Consider the following 16790-nt stretch of genomic DNA (forward strand, 5'->3'; position numbering starts at 1 on the left):
GTAAATCAACCATTGCAATGGGCAAGTGGCACATCCCAGAGCTTCACGGTTCCCACAGACGTCTTTAGCTGCGAAGCACTTTAGGGAAAGTGGGCTAGAAGCTGGGAAGGTCTCACAGGCTTTTGCTGGGGGACAGAAGGGACGGGGTGCAGAGGAAAGAAAGATCAGTGGGCTTTTTCAAGTCCTGAGGCTTATGATCTCCAGCAGGTTTGCCAAATGCATCTGCGGGCCTGGACCCTCACAGGCAAGAGTGACGTTTCCCCCTGGTTTGCCGTATACACAGGCAGAAGTGTTTCTGTCCCAGACCTCGGATGCCTGAGGTCGCTCCCAAGGAAAGAAAGGGTCCCAGGGCAAAGAAGAGAGTCCTTCGGCAGTCAAAATAATTTTATGCCCTGATTATGACAATTCTAAGAAACGTCCCTATTGGCAAGGCGAGGGCAATGCCTGAAAATAAAGCTTCTGAGTTGGAAACGTGACCGAAGTCCTACCTCAAGTTTGGTTAAGTATGCGTGAGTGCAGGGAAATACTGTGACTGGAGGCAGGGACTGCTCTGGCCCAATGGTTATGGGGGTGTCAAGTGGAAAATTTTCTGTAACCAGGTTAACAGAAACCACAGTTTTAACAACCGCTGAAATAATAAGAGCGCTGTCAGCAGGGAAGATGTGTGCAGAGCACGGTGGCCTAGGAGATAATGGTAAAATACCATTTACTGAGACCCTGTGGCAGTGGAAAAGTATTTTACAGGAATCACCTCAAATCCTTACAACAGTTCTGAAAGCTCTTTATTAGGATCTCCACTGTAAGGATCATTTTTGAAAAGCAAGGCTTTTCGACACTTTGCCTAAGGACAAATAAGTCGGCAGAAAGCCTGAATTCAAACCCAGGGCCGGCTCACCTCAACCCTGTCCTTCCAGGACCCCATGATGCCTGCAGTGAGGGACATCATTAAAACCCACATCATGAATGACAGACTGTGATTTGGGGACAAAGATTCCTCTCTATGGAGCAACCTAAATGTAAACCCCTTCCCTTTGACTCAGATGGGATGTGGGAAAAAGGGAATGTGTCAATGTGTGTGTGTGTGTGTGTGTGTGTGTGTGTGCGCGCGCACGTGTGTGTGTATAAAATATATATAGGTATATAGGTATATAGATATGAAGATCAGGGGAAGAAACTCATGGCATAAACAAATCCACCTGACAAAGAGAAGAACCAAATAAAATTACTAAAAAAGGGTGCAGTGCATTGAGGGTCCACAAGTACACGCAGGAATTTCGAAAAGATTTGCAAATAGATTAATGACTCGTTTGTGTAGGAGGAGCTTATCTCGCACCAGCTTTTACTGTATTACTTTTTTAACGTTTTATTTATTTTTAAGAGAGAGAGAGAGACAGAGTATGAGCGGGGGAGGGGCAGAGAGAGAGGGAGACCCAGAATCCGAAGCAGGCTCCAGGCTCTGAGCTGTCAGCACAGAGCCTGACACGGGACTTGAACTCACGAACAGTGAGATCATGATCTGAACCGAAGTCAGACACTTTACTGACTGAGCGACCCAGGCACCCCCAGCTTTCAGAAATTCAAATATTAAGTCCTTAGAATTAGTTTGCCCATAAAAACACTGAAAATATTCTCTTCTTAGAAAGCAAGGCAGCCAAGGGCCACCAGAGACTGGACTCATCTTTGCTCCTCGCTCACTGTCTGCAGCACGTCTGTGAGCATCACAACGTGACCAAACCCTATGAACCCAGAGGCAAGTTGCCAGGGCCCAATCTCATTGAAAAAAACCAACATCGCTGTTTTGTTCATCCAGCACCCCAACTCTCTGGAGACACTGAAGCCAGCCTGGAATTCCATATCCCCCCCATTAGCCCATCCATCACAGAAGAGTATAGGTGAGGGCATAGAAAAGCCACAAAGCTCCCCAAAAGAAGCCTTCAGAAATCCAGAAATAAAGAAACAGATACTTGATTTTTCAAAAAACAAAAAAAAAAAAATCTCCAACTGAATCAGAGGTTAACGCCAGGTCTTCCATGTAGACATTGATTCATTCCATGTGTGTTTATTTATCTACAAACATTCCTGTTGCATCAAGTGGCCTCAAGGCCGAGACTTGTACCTCTGAACATCCCCTCCCTGGAGAATTCTAAAGGAAGGGTGGAGCTCCTCCTTCATTCCTCGATTTCCCAATCTGAAAAATGGGGGCCAAGGCGCCAATTCTGTATGGGAGTTTGGTCAGTTCAGTTAGCTACTTTTCATTTGTGTATTTTGAATTTGAAAATGCACAATGAAAACTCTGGGAACTATTTTTTTTTTCTCTCTCCCTGTATTACACATACCAGCGGTAGATATTTATAGATCTACTGAATGTTTTCTTCCTTACCCTGGTAATAATGAGGAGCCTAAAGAGCATAAAGCACAAAACGATGTGCCAAGAATCACAGCTTTCAATAAGAATGTTAGCAAATTTGCTCTCCCAACAGATTCTAAGTTGGCAGGACTTTGTAATCAGAGAGATCTAAGCTCAAATTTGTGACTCGAAAGCTCTAAGGCCTCCAAAAAACGAACTGAACCTTTCCAAGAGTCAGTTTGTTATCTTCAAAATGGGGATTAAAACACCAACCTCACCAAGTTGTTTAAGGAAGGGGATTATTTGTGCAAAGCACCCCGCCGTGTGCCTGGCGCATAGTGGGTGCCCTATAAATATTAGTTTTACTTCTGTCTCATTTCTCCAAGCTGAAGCCCAGATACACACAAAGGCCAAAAACGAGCACCCGCCAGTTCCGAAGAACGTTCGGTTGCCATTCGGAGGCAAGGAAGGTGTGACACTGAACTCTTGTTCTTATGCAAAATCAAGGAGCATTTCCTGTACTCACACACATGACTCATCCCAGTTCCTATGTATTCAGTACTGCAACTCTGTCTGTATCATCTCTCCCACTAATTTAATAACATTCCCTGCATCACCAATGACTCCAGAAGACTTTCCAAACCTGAGCTCATTAACTCTCCTACTCTCTCCCAATGAGAGGCAGCTCACTAGGAGTGAGCACCCTTCTTCCAGAAGAATCCAGAGATGATGCTGAGATGTGGCGACAATCTGGCAGCCCAGAGCAAAAACAGACACAGGTATCCTCATTCTGATACCCCAGGCAATACAACGTAAAGGATGACCACCTATAAGCGGACCCGTCCAGTTTTCAGACCAGAAAATGTGCACACCAGGAAAAGGTTAAGACCAAGGACTCCTTAGGATTGACCCAAACTACCCACCGGTGGAGAGCAGGGAGCCAAAGGCCCAATCCCGTTTGAGAAGGAGACACGCTGCAGCCACAGGAAGATATGCCTTAGAGACTACATTTTCCTGGCAAGCACTAAGTTCAAGTGCCAAGGTTCAAAAGGACCAAACATAATGTGATTATCTCCATTTTTGGTGCAATCACGGTACCACCCTCTCCTCCCCATTAGTAACTCCTCTTGCCCTATGATCCAGAGCCCCCCAAGGGCCCTGCTGGCTACTCAGGATTACATTCCCCCCCCAAGAAAACAACAACATGCCAAGGGGGACACTTCTCAGTGTAATCACCTGTCACTCCACGTTGGAATGCTCTAGCTTCCTGAACAACCAACACAAGGAGGGAGGGGCCTCCTTTTTACTGCTAAGGAACAACACATTGTATTAGAGGGGTAATCAAATATAATTTTGCTAAACTCCAAGTGTTTATACCTGGTGCCATAGCAAATGTCCCTGCCCCAAATGGAAACTAGCAGAGAGGTGGCGGGGGGGGGGGGGTGGTTTAAAATCCACTCATCTAAGACGTCATCACTTCTCACATGGCTCTTTGGCACAATTCTTTCCCATAAAATGCAGGAGGAGATTCAAAGGTTTTTGTTTTTCGGCTTTAGGGGTTTTTTTCCCCCTCCGGCTACCTGAGGTTTCTGCCAGTCATTAAGATGGACCTCATTTGCTAAAATGGGTAAACAGAGGCACAGAAGATTATATATTTCAACACAGGGAAACAGGCGGGACAGGAATTCTTTTCAAAATTCTTTATATTGAACAAAATAATATATTTCCCGAAGTCTAAGATCAAGCCACCCCAGAGGGAAACTGCCGATTTGTCTAGAAGCCTGTGGAGTAATAACTCACATTTTTTTTTTTTTTTTTACTGGAGAAGAAACTTACTTGCCATCCTACTTAAAAGTTGGCCAGTGGGTTGGCATCTTGGAAAGCTATGCAGATTTTTCAGATCCTATGTCAGAGTCGTCGGTGAAACCCACTCAGAGCTCAATAATGAGCCAACTGTGTGGGACCCACTAACTACATATAAAATATGTGGAGGAAATCTATATCTAGCAATAGAGAAGAGGGTGTCCTGTTGGCATTTCTGATCTCGAGCTAGTGTTCATTACCATTACTGTCATTAGCCATGTATTTTTACCAAGTACCATAGAAATAGTGAAAATATATGTGGCTGAATGGAAAAGTCAGGAGGTTTGGAGGAAGACAGCTTCATGTCCTAACTCTACCATGTAACCTGGCGAAAGAAAACTCAGGATCCGCCCTGCAGGTTCCCCATTTGTAAAATGTTCCTAACCCAAAGAATTACCTCGAGTGAGCGTCAAATGTGGTGAAGTCACGTGTCTCCCGGTAAAATCTCTGCCAAATGATAAGCAAGTATCAAGTGAACCGGTCAATCCTAAGCCCAGACAGACTGTAGTGTTTCCCCCCAATTCAACAAACATCCAAAGATCTATGCAAATTCTGGAGGCAGCACACACAGAACTTCAGAGTTCATGGGTCTGAATCCGAACCCCTACACTCACCAGCCGTGTGAGCTCAGACAAGTTGTGTGACCTCTCAGTTTCTTCATCTGTGAAATGGAAAGAATACTCGGCTAGTAGAGATTAGGGTAAAATAATGAGGTCCCTGGCACATCAATATCTTGACACATTCATAAGTTAGCACCTAGTAACTAATAGAGAAAAAAGGAAAAGGATCAAGAGGAATGGAGAGACTCTGTCCCTATGCACGTAGCAGTAGATAAAGTCTACCTTATATTACCAGTGGCAGTTTTTCTTGTTTTTCCCCAAACTGGCATGCCACTGTTGGTCTGCCTGCTGCTGACAGAAAAGACGAACTGTGACAGGCTTTTCTCAAAATGTAGAAATAACACGGGGCACCTGGGTGGCTCAGTCGGTTAAGCGCCCGACTTCGGCTCAGGTCATGATCTCGCGGTTTGTGAGTTCGAGCCCCGCGTCGGGCTCTGGGCTGACAGCTCAGAGCCTGGAGCCTGCTTCCGATTCGGTGTCTCCCTCTCTCTCCCTGCCCCTCCCCTGCTCATGCTCTCTCCCTCTCTCTCTCAGAAATAAACACTAAAAAAATATGTAAGACAAAAAAAGGAAAGCAGGGAGGTGTTGACTTTAAAAAAAAAAAAAAAGAAAGAAAAAGAAAAACGATTTTCAGATAACAGCTGTGTGCAGGTGACACTCTTCCACGGCGGCAGAGAGCGGCCTTTGCAAAGCCAGGCGGCCTGTGCTCGCCACACCCCGACACACACTCGCAGCTTCCTGGACGGCTGTGGAGACTGAAGCAGGTGGTGTCCTGTCTGGCTCGGACTCCACCGGCCGGCCTGCGCCCCGCGGAAGGGTCAGCCGGTTGCTGCACAGACACCATTCCCCGCAAGGCCAGAAGCAAGCGGGCCCGGGGCCCTTCCCTCTGTACAAACAGGAGGCAGGGGCCTTGACTCGCTGACTATGTCAGGAAGAGGCACTGAGGTGGCTTTCAGCAGAACACATTCCTGCTGCAGGAGGGGACTGTTTACCTACTGAGCGAGCAGCGCACGGAGAAGTGGCAGCTTAGACGAAATAAGCTCAGGGCTCAGACCACATGCTCAGCCCTGGGGAGGCAGCTGGGGCCGGCTGCTTCACCTACCGGACCCCTAACCTCCATCTCCTCCCTCCCGATGAGACCCCACCCTGGAACTGCCTTCCGCTACAAACGTAGCGAAGGCTCCTGGAACGAGGAAGCCGTCTCAGGGAGGGGGACCAAGAGGAAGGTACGACTCCTGGCCCAGTGTCACCCCTGAGGCAACGTGCCCGGATTCTCCGACTGCAAACGAGGCCAGGAATGGTCCCGGACACCTCTCTGCAGGCAAGTTATTCACCTTCGCAGATGTATCCCAAATTCTCCCACTGATGGAACTGTGAGGAACAGAATTTGAGGATTAGGAGGAAAGCATCCTCGTTTGGCCTACCCCTTGAATGACATTCTACGCTCCCTCCGCGCCTGAATTATCTTACGTGTTATCTAGAGTCATAAAATGTCAGTGTTAATGGGGGGCCTGGGTGGCTCAGTCAGTTGAGCGTCCGACTTCGGCTCAGGTCACGATCTCGCGGTTCATGGGTTCGAGCCCGGCGTCGGGCTCTGTGCTGATGGCTCGGAGCCTGGAGCCTGCTTCAGATTCTGTGTCTCCCTCTCTCTCTGCTCCTGCCCTGCTCATACTCTGTGTGTGTCTCTCTCTCTCAAAAGTAAATAAACGTTAAAAGAAAAAGGTGCGGGGGCGCCTGGGTGGCTCAGTCAGTAGAGCGTCCAACTTCGGCTCAGGTCATGATCTCACGGTTCATGAGTTCAAGCCCCACGTCGGGCTCTGTGCTGACAGTTCGGAGCCTGGAGCCTGTTTCAGATTCTGTGTCTCCCTCTCTCTATGCTCCTCCCCTGCTCACACCCTGTCTCTCTCCCAAGAATAAATAAAGAAAAAAAATTTTTTAATAAAATAAAATAAAATAAAATAAAATAAAATAAAATAAAAAATAAATAAAATGTCAGTGTTAAGAGAAACCTCATAGGTCATCTTCTCCAGCTGATGTATTTGACCGAGGAAGAACTTGAGGTCCAGAAAAATGAAATGACTCGCCCAAGGTCACACAAACAGGTGCAAAGCCATGGCGAGCACCTAGGGCTGTGGACTCTCCAACCAATGATGGGCCCCCCAGAGGATACCCTATTCACTCGACACACAATATGTATTCCTACTGTGCTGATGCGTCTCCTGTTCCATCCATGGAACCAGTATTTCAAGGATATAAGACAACCTGTGCCTCATGTACAGAATTCACTTCAATTTTAGGCAAGGAATAGCCAATAGACAGCAAAAACATAAATACTGAAAGTATAAAGGTCATCGCATGGAAACTCTTCCACCAAAAATTTCCTGTGATGGAGTTTCTGAAGGCTATTTTAAAATCCGACTCCAAAACACTCTTACTTTAAACCTGAACGCTGAAGTAATGAATTTCCCCAGCACTAAACTGTCATCACACAAAAAAGTCATTAGAGAGGAGCCGTTACAGTACCTGGCACCCAGTTTAGAGTTCCTAAATGCTTCAAAAACCATGATCTGCAAACACTCCCTGGGTTTAGGAATGCCCTTGCCTGACCTAGATTCTTTATTTTTCATTCGTACCTTGAAAATACGTACCTGATTGATTCTGTCATCTTCTCTGAGGTTTAACGCCTATTCTGATAAACTGATACAGAGGTTTTAACAACTAACAGTATGAGTAGGAGGTAAAGTAATGCTACCAAAAAAAAAAAAAAAAAAATTCACCCCTCTCAGAAGCCTATTCAATGTAACACTTCTATGTCCTTAAAATCTCCCTACCTTCAAAGGCAAAATTCATCCTGAGATTCAAAATGTTCTTACATGGGTCCTGGCCTCACACTTCCTTCTCTCTTCCCTTTCTACAATCAAGGTATTTTTCTTCATATTTATGTAAGCCTTTCTTTTAACTCTAAACTTTTGGCATTCATCCCACACTGTTCTATCTAAAATAATCCTTTCCCTGTTCTTACGCCCCCTTCCAATGCTTCTGAAATAGCCACGTTCTCTCTAAAGCTGACCCGTGAAATTATTCTAGCTGAGAAGTGTTGGAAGAAAGAACCCAACGGGCCCAGGAAACAGAAATAATCATTGATCCACACAGAGTTCCATAAATTCACACAATGGTTCTCCTGCATGTTTAGCCATGGAAGCATCTGGAACACAGGAAAGATTCCATCTGATTATCCCTGACCAGCCGTGCATCTATGAGGGATTTAGGGGGTTCTGAAAAGATTCCACGGCCTAAGAGTGGGAACAACAGAGCTGAGGTCACCCACTTGACCACCTGAGATGGGTCCCTATGAGGAGTTTTCCAAAAGTCTATGAAATAATCACATGAATTCTTGCATTCCTTTCTTTCTTTAAGTATTTCTTCTTGTTCCTTTATGAGTTCTTTCTTACTTTCTTACTCTCTTCCTGCCCTCATTCGTTTTTCTGTCTCTTCCTTTTTAGCCAAAAGGGATGTTGCAACTGAATCCACCACTCCCTTCCTCCTGTCCTAAAGCACCGAGGGCTTGCTTTTTGCTTTTGTTTTTATCCACTTTAATGGTACCAAAAAAACTCTTTTTCTTTTCCTTGCCCTTTTTGATCCCACCAGTAAAACTTCTCATCATGGACGCGCATTAAGACAAAGCAAAGCAAAAATGTTAATTGTCTTTGCTTCTGTAATGATGACATTTCCCCCCAACTCGCAAGTTCATTCTCTCTCTCACACACACACACACACACACACACACACACACACACACACCACACATACACAGATACACCACACACATACACACACAACCACACACACACTACATGCAGAAAGTTTACAGTTCCTCTGCAGAACCTTGCAAAGCAAAAATCAACAGCTTAGCATAGCTACCCAAAGCTACCAAGAGGTTTCAAATGCCTGAGGTGGACTTGTTTGAGGTTGATTTGTAGTTGTTTCTCAGGCTCTGAGAAATATTATATTATGCGTCAAAAACACATTTAAAAATATAACTCATGGTTGGGGGAAACCACACTGAACTTGAATTGCTTCAAACTCTTTATCTGGTCCTCGTAGCTTAGTTTGGAAGGTCTAGCCCCCAAGATTAGCGTCTGAGAGTAGGTATCATAAAGAATATTATCATCTCAATTCAGTGTCTAAGTAGTGTGACCCTCGTTTGCTGGGAGAGTCCCAGTTTATGTCCATCATTCTAGTATCATTATTCACAGTGCCCATCACACTCTCAAAAGCGTCCCAGTTTAGATGGTAAATTAAATGAACTCACTACCTGTACAACATCAAGATCTGAAACCCAATACAAAACTGGCCAATACTACTTTGGGCCTTCAAGCACCATCTGCATCAATATTTTACAAATCTCAGGGACAAAACTAAATGCTACAGAAAAGGACAATTGAAAAGAGGTGATAGGACGGTAAGAAGTGCCCAGTGACAGGCTTGGACACAAGCAGCAGAAACTGGAAAGCACCTGGGAAATATGACGAAATTGGCCAAAGAATCAATAAATATTTATGGCTTGACCAGCAGTATTTTGAGTGTGTCTGTAAGCATGGCTCCCTGCCAATGAAATTGGATATACTGCAACCTCCAACACAGACCAATTTCTTTTCGTATCTGCACAGAGACTCCAAACTACACAACGAAAAAGGTAACGCAGATAGGCACAGGGCTTCGAAAAGTAGCCAAGTAGAAATAGCCTGTTAATGCAATTTGAAAAACATCTACCGACCTTTTGAAAAAAGATGTCTTTAACCCAACTGAAAAAAAGCAAAGCCATAGGCACATGACCAACAGAAATGATGCATTTGGGAATTGTCTTGATGTTCCCAGTGCTGGGTTAAGAGCTTAGCAGCTGTAAGCAAAGAGTGGGCCTAAAAGGCTGTGAACGTGAGAGCAAATCTTATAAGAGATTCTGTCTGAGCGGAGAAGTGGGACCAACATTTCATTCTGGAGTAGCCAGATAAAAAGATGGAGACTGTGTTGTCAATATACAAATCCATCTCTACGATGACTGTGTGGGCCAGAGGATGTTACTTACTTGGGAGAAAATGCTCCCCATAAGGCAGTGATAGAGGGAACAATACCCACCCCATGGACAAGTGGTCAGGACATCTGTTTGTTCCCTATTAACCCTGGGTCGTAGAGGGTTGGTGAATCTTCAGGTAGAATCCCAAAGCTCGCCTTTCCTCCCTGTGCCAAAGTAACTACAAACAGTCCCCTGACCCATGGAACGGACTTGAAAATGCTACATTTTAGTTGGAAAAAATAAAACATCTGGTGCATAGACAGAAAATGTAGGCGCCTATGGCTTCTTCCGGAAGCAGGAAAATTAAACTACAACCGAACTAAGAAAACACACTAGTTGCTGATCTATGTCTCTCATCAACCAGATTGTGAGTGAGATTCTCTGCAGAGCTGTGTGTGTGATACAAGAGCCTAAACAGGCAGCATCAGGAGACTCCAGGAAGGATGTGAACTTGGAAGTGACCATCATCACCTGGCCACCTGTGACAGAGCAGAATACATCTGGGAAGACATCAGACAAACAAGAACCCGGGTTCTCCGCGTGGTGGTCCAAGGCAAGCATTGCTCGAACCTTCAAGCATCTTCCTACGGCAACACATCCGGACTGGCAGGCCTGGAGACTGTCTGCAGAATAGGCCCTTTCCCTAAGGTCAGAGGAGTCATGCAAGGAGGGAGCCCTGTATCTCCTCAGCCCCCAGAGCACCCACCGTCACTGCTTTCTCGCACCCCCTTTTAATTTCCAGAGTGTCTGTGAATAACACGGGGCTTCTATTTTAGGTATAACATGCCTGCAAACAGCTCATCAGTTTGTAAGTTTCTAACAAGTGTGGCCTTGGGCAAAATTATGTATCTCTTTGAGTTTCCCATTCCTCATCTGAAAAATAGATAAAAAAAAATAGCTCTCCCCACCTGAGTCCGGGTGAAGGGTCACAGTGTTATTTTATGGGAAAGTCCAGGCTCCATGCATGTTTCAGAGAAATCCCTGTAACTTGGGACGGCAAGAGACTACCTCCAATGCAAGCTCATGGAATGCCATGATAGCCACCGGTTATTCATTCCGCAAACCAGAGAGACGTCTGTAATTATGCTGTTGCTGTAGCCATTGTAGAGTTATCTGTGCTCTTTGAAATAGAGAGCCCTGCCTTCCTGAAAAATCCTGACCTATGCTAACCAGCTCTCTCTGCCTTGTAGAGATTTTGCTGGAGCCCAGAGAAAGCCGGGCTCTGGGAGGCTGCCCATGGGCTGGTTTGTCTCCTGGGGGCGGGAACCCTCCTACAGGGTGGTCTGGTCTCTTTAAGAAAGAAAAAAGTTACATAGACAAAAAAAAAAAAAAAAAAAAAAAAAACACAGCAATACAAACCAACCAAAAATGCCAGGAATGCAAGCTTTGCCAACCAAATAAATAAATAAAATGTGAGATACTTTATAATAACTAGACATGATGCATTTCTCAACTCTGCATCATTGAAACACTACTTTTCCGTCAGCCCTTCAAATGTCCCCCTGACTCCTAGTCTTGGTGGCTCTCTTGCTTGCTTAGAGATAGCACTGATAACCCCCATCACCCAAAGTAACTGACCAAGCCCCGTGCCTTAGCAGAGAGTTGGGACCTCGAGGTACTTGGACACTCTGAAAGTTACCTGGTTCACTGTGTTTGCTCCGTGGGCCACAGAATGGAACCTCACTGGTGTGAGATCTCAGCTAAGGAGATGAAAAAGTTCTCTTCAACTTTACATTCTCTCCCAAAAAAGGAGATGAGGGGAAGTACATTATACAGCAACAGCCCCTATTAAACATTTCAAGGGGCCCCTGAAAATTCTACACTGGTTTTCTGTTGACTTGTTTTCTAGTTAAGTGTTTAGAATCTACTTGGGGTCAGTACTGCTTTAAGATTTTGTACACCTCAATAGACACAATTCTCCTGGCAGCCCTGTGAGACAGAACAACTATCACACTCATTTTGCGGATGCAGGAGCGAGAGCACAGAGACATGAAGCAATCTGTCCAAAGTCACACAGCTAGTAAGTGGCAGAGCTGGGATTCAATCCCAGACAGGCTGGCTCCAGACTCCGGGCTCTGAACCACTGGGCTTGTTAGTCACTAACGGAGTGTGGTCCTCGGGGGTCTGGGAGCACAGTGAGCTTAATAGCCTGGGCAACGCTGCCCGTTTTCTTGTCTACGCGGGTGACGGCATAAAGACTGACCAAAGGGACGACCGAAGGAACACATCTTCTTCCTGTCTCTGAGGACTCTGTGGGTGTCTGATGGAGGACGGGGGTGATCCTTTCATTCTTGTAAAATAGCAAACATGGAGAATCAGCACTCCTGATCCTCCCTGAGCATTTCGCTCACCTCACCAGCAAGGTGGTGTGGAGAAGGAGGGGAAAATTAAGCGGCTTGGGAATGTATTTGCTTTGGCACCCAGCCTCCACCCTTCTCAGTGAGCTCCACACCAAGAGGGAACTCATGGACTCTCCATGGCTTTGTTTCTTTTAGCCCATGTAAGACCCGAGAGCCTTGCCATCATATATTGCAATCAGAACGGCATACCCACTTTACACTTACAAGGAATATGCAATTCCAATGTTATTTCAAAGCGTAGGTTAATTTGGTACTTAAAGCTGTTGGAAATCTGGGAGGTCTCAATCTAGAAGAAAAGTGTAAAAAGGTTCAGGATCAGGTCCTAGCCACAAAAGGCAGGCAAAAAACCCAGGACTCCCATTTCAGCACCTACTTCCCTGCTGCCTCTCTTTGGCTCCTGGATTTGGGGAGGGAAAATCTTGGTTTAATTATTTAAGGCAGATAAGATCCCACACTAGTTGTCTCCACACATAAGAAACTAAACAACCCAAAGAATCATTGTGAAAAATATTTAAGTCACAGCTGTGGACACAAAGCCACGCTGTGAGAAGTTAAACTTTAAACACATGTCCTATATGGTCTGATGGGCAAAGCAAATCCCCACTTAGCCAGTGTCTTCTCCACCCCCCAACAAAGGCAGCAGCCATGGCGAATGTTTCTTCTATCCTTGCACCTGCAAGTTTAAGCCTCAACTGACGTTTCTTTGCTGAGCTTTTCAAATGTAATTTGCAGTATCACTCAAGGAAGGCAACGTACACTGAGAAGTTAGAAAAGGGATTAATTTTACCTTAGCCACGGGCTTACTAGATTTTCTTAAGTGACTTACCTTCTCTGTGCCTCTATTTTCCTCTCTAAGATATGGGTACAATATTCACATATATGCTACCAAAAATCCAGAAAAAAAACAAAACCAAAAACTTCTATATATATTTTCAAGTTTCTCCGTCTTTCCCAAGATAGTGCCAGAGACCAAACCTCCTTACGATAAATGGCACAAGGTTGCCCAACTTCTCTGATCCACTGACATTTTGTTGTATTGAAGGATGCTTACAAAACCTGACCAATGGCTTGTCAACCTTTTCTGGAAAAGAGAGGCATTGTAAAGATTCCTATTATAATAGATGCTGACTGTAGCATTAGGGCTTCCTGTCCCCAGTTTACAGATGGGAAAGCTAAGCAAAGTTACTTGCCCAGGGGCTTATTTTTTTATCAATAACCAAAATAACAGCGCCATATGCTCAAAATCTCTAGTGTTAATATTAACTTACCCCCCAGATCACCTCAGCTGTTCACTGTGACCCAAAACACGTGGTGCCAGGGGCTCTTCACTCCTAGCCCCTGAAATCCACTGTAGGTATGAAAACTGACCAGCTTACATGCTATTTCCCAGACAGCCGAATCTGTCTCTTCCCCATAGGCATGCATACAAACAAGCCATTCTTAAGGAAAGAACCTACGAGATGAGCTTATGTCTTGGCTGCGAACTATCATTTCTTTCATGCATGGTTTGGTGCAATTGTGACTAACAGAATTTATTCTGGCTTCCTTGAACCCCAAACACAACCATCACAGCAGCATCACTTCTGAGCTGTAGCTCTAAGTGCCTGAAATGTCTCCACGGTTCTAGCTGAACTCAGCGTTGCTCTGACCATCAACATCCCTGTGACAACAAACAGTCTTAGCCTTCTTTGTGCACCTCCCAGTGGAACCCCCAGTACCGGGGCTGAATGTGACGGGGTCTAACAGGACAGGACATGGTCATCCATGTCTTTATGAACATTTCGGAATGATCTCCAAATGACAAAACATCAGCTGGGCTTGGGTTTGAAGTTTAAGCAGATTAAGAAAGGGTTAAACTAAGCAACTCATTACAGCAGAGGCAAAGAAGCCTGAACCACAGGCGGGAGCAGCTAAACTTATTGATAATCAGATACCACAGAGAAGCAGGTTACTTCTGCGAATTATTTTCCAGATGGCATCACCTTCGCACTGTATCTTATTATATACCTTTACCTCTAAAATCACTAATTTCTAAAAGATAGCTGGCTGTTGCCCATCCTAAAAGAAAACATCTATTCTTCTCAAAGCGCATCTATCCCAGGGATTCTGGATTCCAAGACAAAATCACATTCCTTTCCTATCCTCTTCTTCAAATCTTTCAAACCAAGGAATTCGACAACCAACCACCAACCAAAGACACAAAGTCACGTTTGGTGTCAGGACGTTGTTCCCTCTTGTAACAGATCTTTGGTGGCAGAGGGCAAATTTATGGCAGACTAGGAAGATGGGTAAAGTAAGTAACCTGCAGGAATAGAAGCGGGATGTTTCCAGAAGTTAAGACGATCATTTCAGTTCTCCTCCCATGTCCTTGCCCTCAACCCAGAAAAGAGGAGCTAGATAGCAAAGGGACATGTGACAGAGGGGCGCAGGACGGCAAGATGTTTGAAACGTGCTTGCAGGCCAGTCAGTTAGACACTATGTCGGTTCTCACTGCCCAGGGCCCTCCATCCAGCTCCAGCTCTGGTAATGCGGGGGCCAGTGGATGATGTCTTCTGCGGCAGTGTCCACCCCCCCCCACAAAGCTACGGGAAAAGGCCAGAGCGTTCTCACTCATTTGGAAAGATAAGAAAGCAGGAATGGGGGTGCTGGACATTCTATAAGCTTTTTCCCATTACTCACAAAAACACAGCTGTGAAAATAAATACCACCCCCCAAACAAGGGTCCCAGGCCACCAACAGTCTTCTCTACCTTGCTTCCAGCTGCTCCCAGCATCGCCTTGCTCAGGCAGAAACGAACTGCCTGGAAGGGAACAGCGAAGCGGGGGGGGGGGGGGGGGGGGGGGAGAAGCGGAGGGGACCCCAGCCTCCGGCCCAAAGCTGGCGTGGGGGCCTCGACAGTCACCACTCACCCGGGGAGGGGAAAAGCTCCAGATCGACTTTTTCCGTCTTGATGATGGTGAGAGTCGGTTTGAGATCGACGGCCGCCTTCATGGTGCCAGGAGTGGGGGGCAGACAGGATTATGGCAAGTTTGCTGTTATTCTTGTTGTTTGTCTTTTTAATGGGGATTAGTAACAGGGGAAAAGGGGACGGGAGGGGGGGGGGATCCGACTTTCTTCCCTAAGATTTCAGATTGCCGCTGACTTTTCCCCGCGCCCAGAAGGTGCGCGCCCGGCACTCTCCCGGGAAGTTGGCACTTTGCGGAGAAGTGCGCGCGCCCCGGGTCCCAGCCTCGCCTGCGCCTCGCCCCGCTCCTCCTCGTCCTCGCCCCGCTCCTCCTCTCCGCCGGCAGGCAGCTTCAGCTCGCTCTCGCTCTCCGGAGCCGCGGTCTCCCTCCCTCTCTCCCTCCTCTTTAGGGCGTTTCTCGCGGCGCCGAGGCTCGGCGGCCGGGTCTGCGCGCCCGCCCCCCCCCATCCCCCAGGCTCTCCGCGGGGGGCAGGGGGGAGGAGCGAGGGGCGGGGACGGCGGGGCGGGGGCGGCCCGGGGGCGGGGCCAGAGGCCAGCGGCCAATTGTCGGCGGCGGCCCAAAACGAAAGGAAGGCGGGGCGGGGCTCCGCGGCCGCCGGCGCCCTAGCCCCCTGCCTGCTGCCTGCCGGGGCCCAGCCGCCCTGCTGCCTAGAGCTGAGCGCGGAGCCGGCGGGGCGCTGAGCCCTCTGCCGCGCTGGGAAGGGCCCAGGGCCGGCGAGCAGGCTGGGTGCAGAGGCTGCCACGGCCGTTGGGGAAAGTCCGTCTGATTCGCCACGCATTCTTGAGGACTTGGTCACCCGCTCCTGCCCCCCCCCCCCAGTAGCAGCATAGTTTTCCGAGTGCGTGTACATCATTCATTCACAAAGACTGACACACAGGACGTGAGGCATGCGGAGGAAGGGGCGTGCGTGCGAGCGGGCGCAGGGGGTTCTCAAGCCAATGTCCTCGAAGGGCTTTATGAGTCCTGGACTGCAGCCGGTTTGTGAGTCAGGAATCGGTTCAGTGTTTCTGGAGGAGCCTTCGACTTTTCAGAGCTCACCCGTATCATGGTTACGAAATGACTTAAGACGAGGCAGCGTTGGAGAGCCGAAATCTTGTTTCGCCGTCCTTGAGAAGGATCAAGCTCAAGGCGGCCTCCTGGAGACCCCTAGACAAAGGCCCAAATACTTCTGTGTTACTGGGAGAGCAGAGAACAGGGCCCCCAAACTGGAATCCAATCATGGGCTTCCATAAGCTTCCAGTTTACCTATAGCAGTGGTTGAGTGGAAGGGGAAGCTGTTATTCTTCTAATTATGTAGTCACGGGCCCTTCCTTTCACAGACTCTCTTCCACTAGAGAAAACTGGAAACCCCACAACTACCACCAGCACGGAGAGAAATGCAGAGGCCCTGTGGTTTTGAATTTCTGGAGTACATCATTCACAGCTGTGACACAATCAACAATGCACAACCCCTGTTCCACTTGGGAATTTCGGACACTTCGGACACCCCAACGCGATCCCAAATAATTAATGGTTTTGCACTAATACATTGGTTATCATAAGTGGAAGTAGTTGGTTCTA

General features: G+C 47.0%; 1 protein-coding gene across 4 annotated transcripts in view; it reads right to left on the minus strand.

Annotated features, from left to right (window-relative positions):
• Positions 1-15629, minus strand: part of ETS1 (ETS proto-oncogene 1, transcription factor) — a 64483-nt gene extending 48854 nt beyond the window's left edge. For 2 of the 4 annotated variants that reach the window (XM_047072285.1, XM_047072283.1), the window contains exon 1: positions 15174-15624. In XM_047072285.1, coding sequence (XP_046928241.1) covers positions 15174-15255 — 82 coding nt within the window. In that variant the 5' untranslated portion in view covers positions 15256-15624. Of the gene's footprint in view, positions 1-15173 lie in introns of all 4 variants that reach the window. The other 2 variants (XM_047072284.1, XM_047072282.1) reach the window with 2 other exon arrangements.
• Between the last annotated feature and the right edge of the window lie 1161 nt (positions 15630-16790).

Source organism: Lynx rufus, unplaced genomic scaffold (genome assembly GCF_022079265.1).
Source record: "Lynx rufus isolate CCGP_SWC_20201006 ecotype Redwood Valley unplaced genomic scaffold, mLynRuf1.p SCAF_9, whole genome shotgun sequence".
NCBI classification, from domain to species: Eukaryota; Metazoa; Chordata; class Mammalia; order Carnivora; family Felidae; genus Lynx; species Lynx rufus.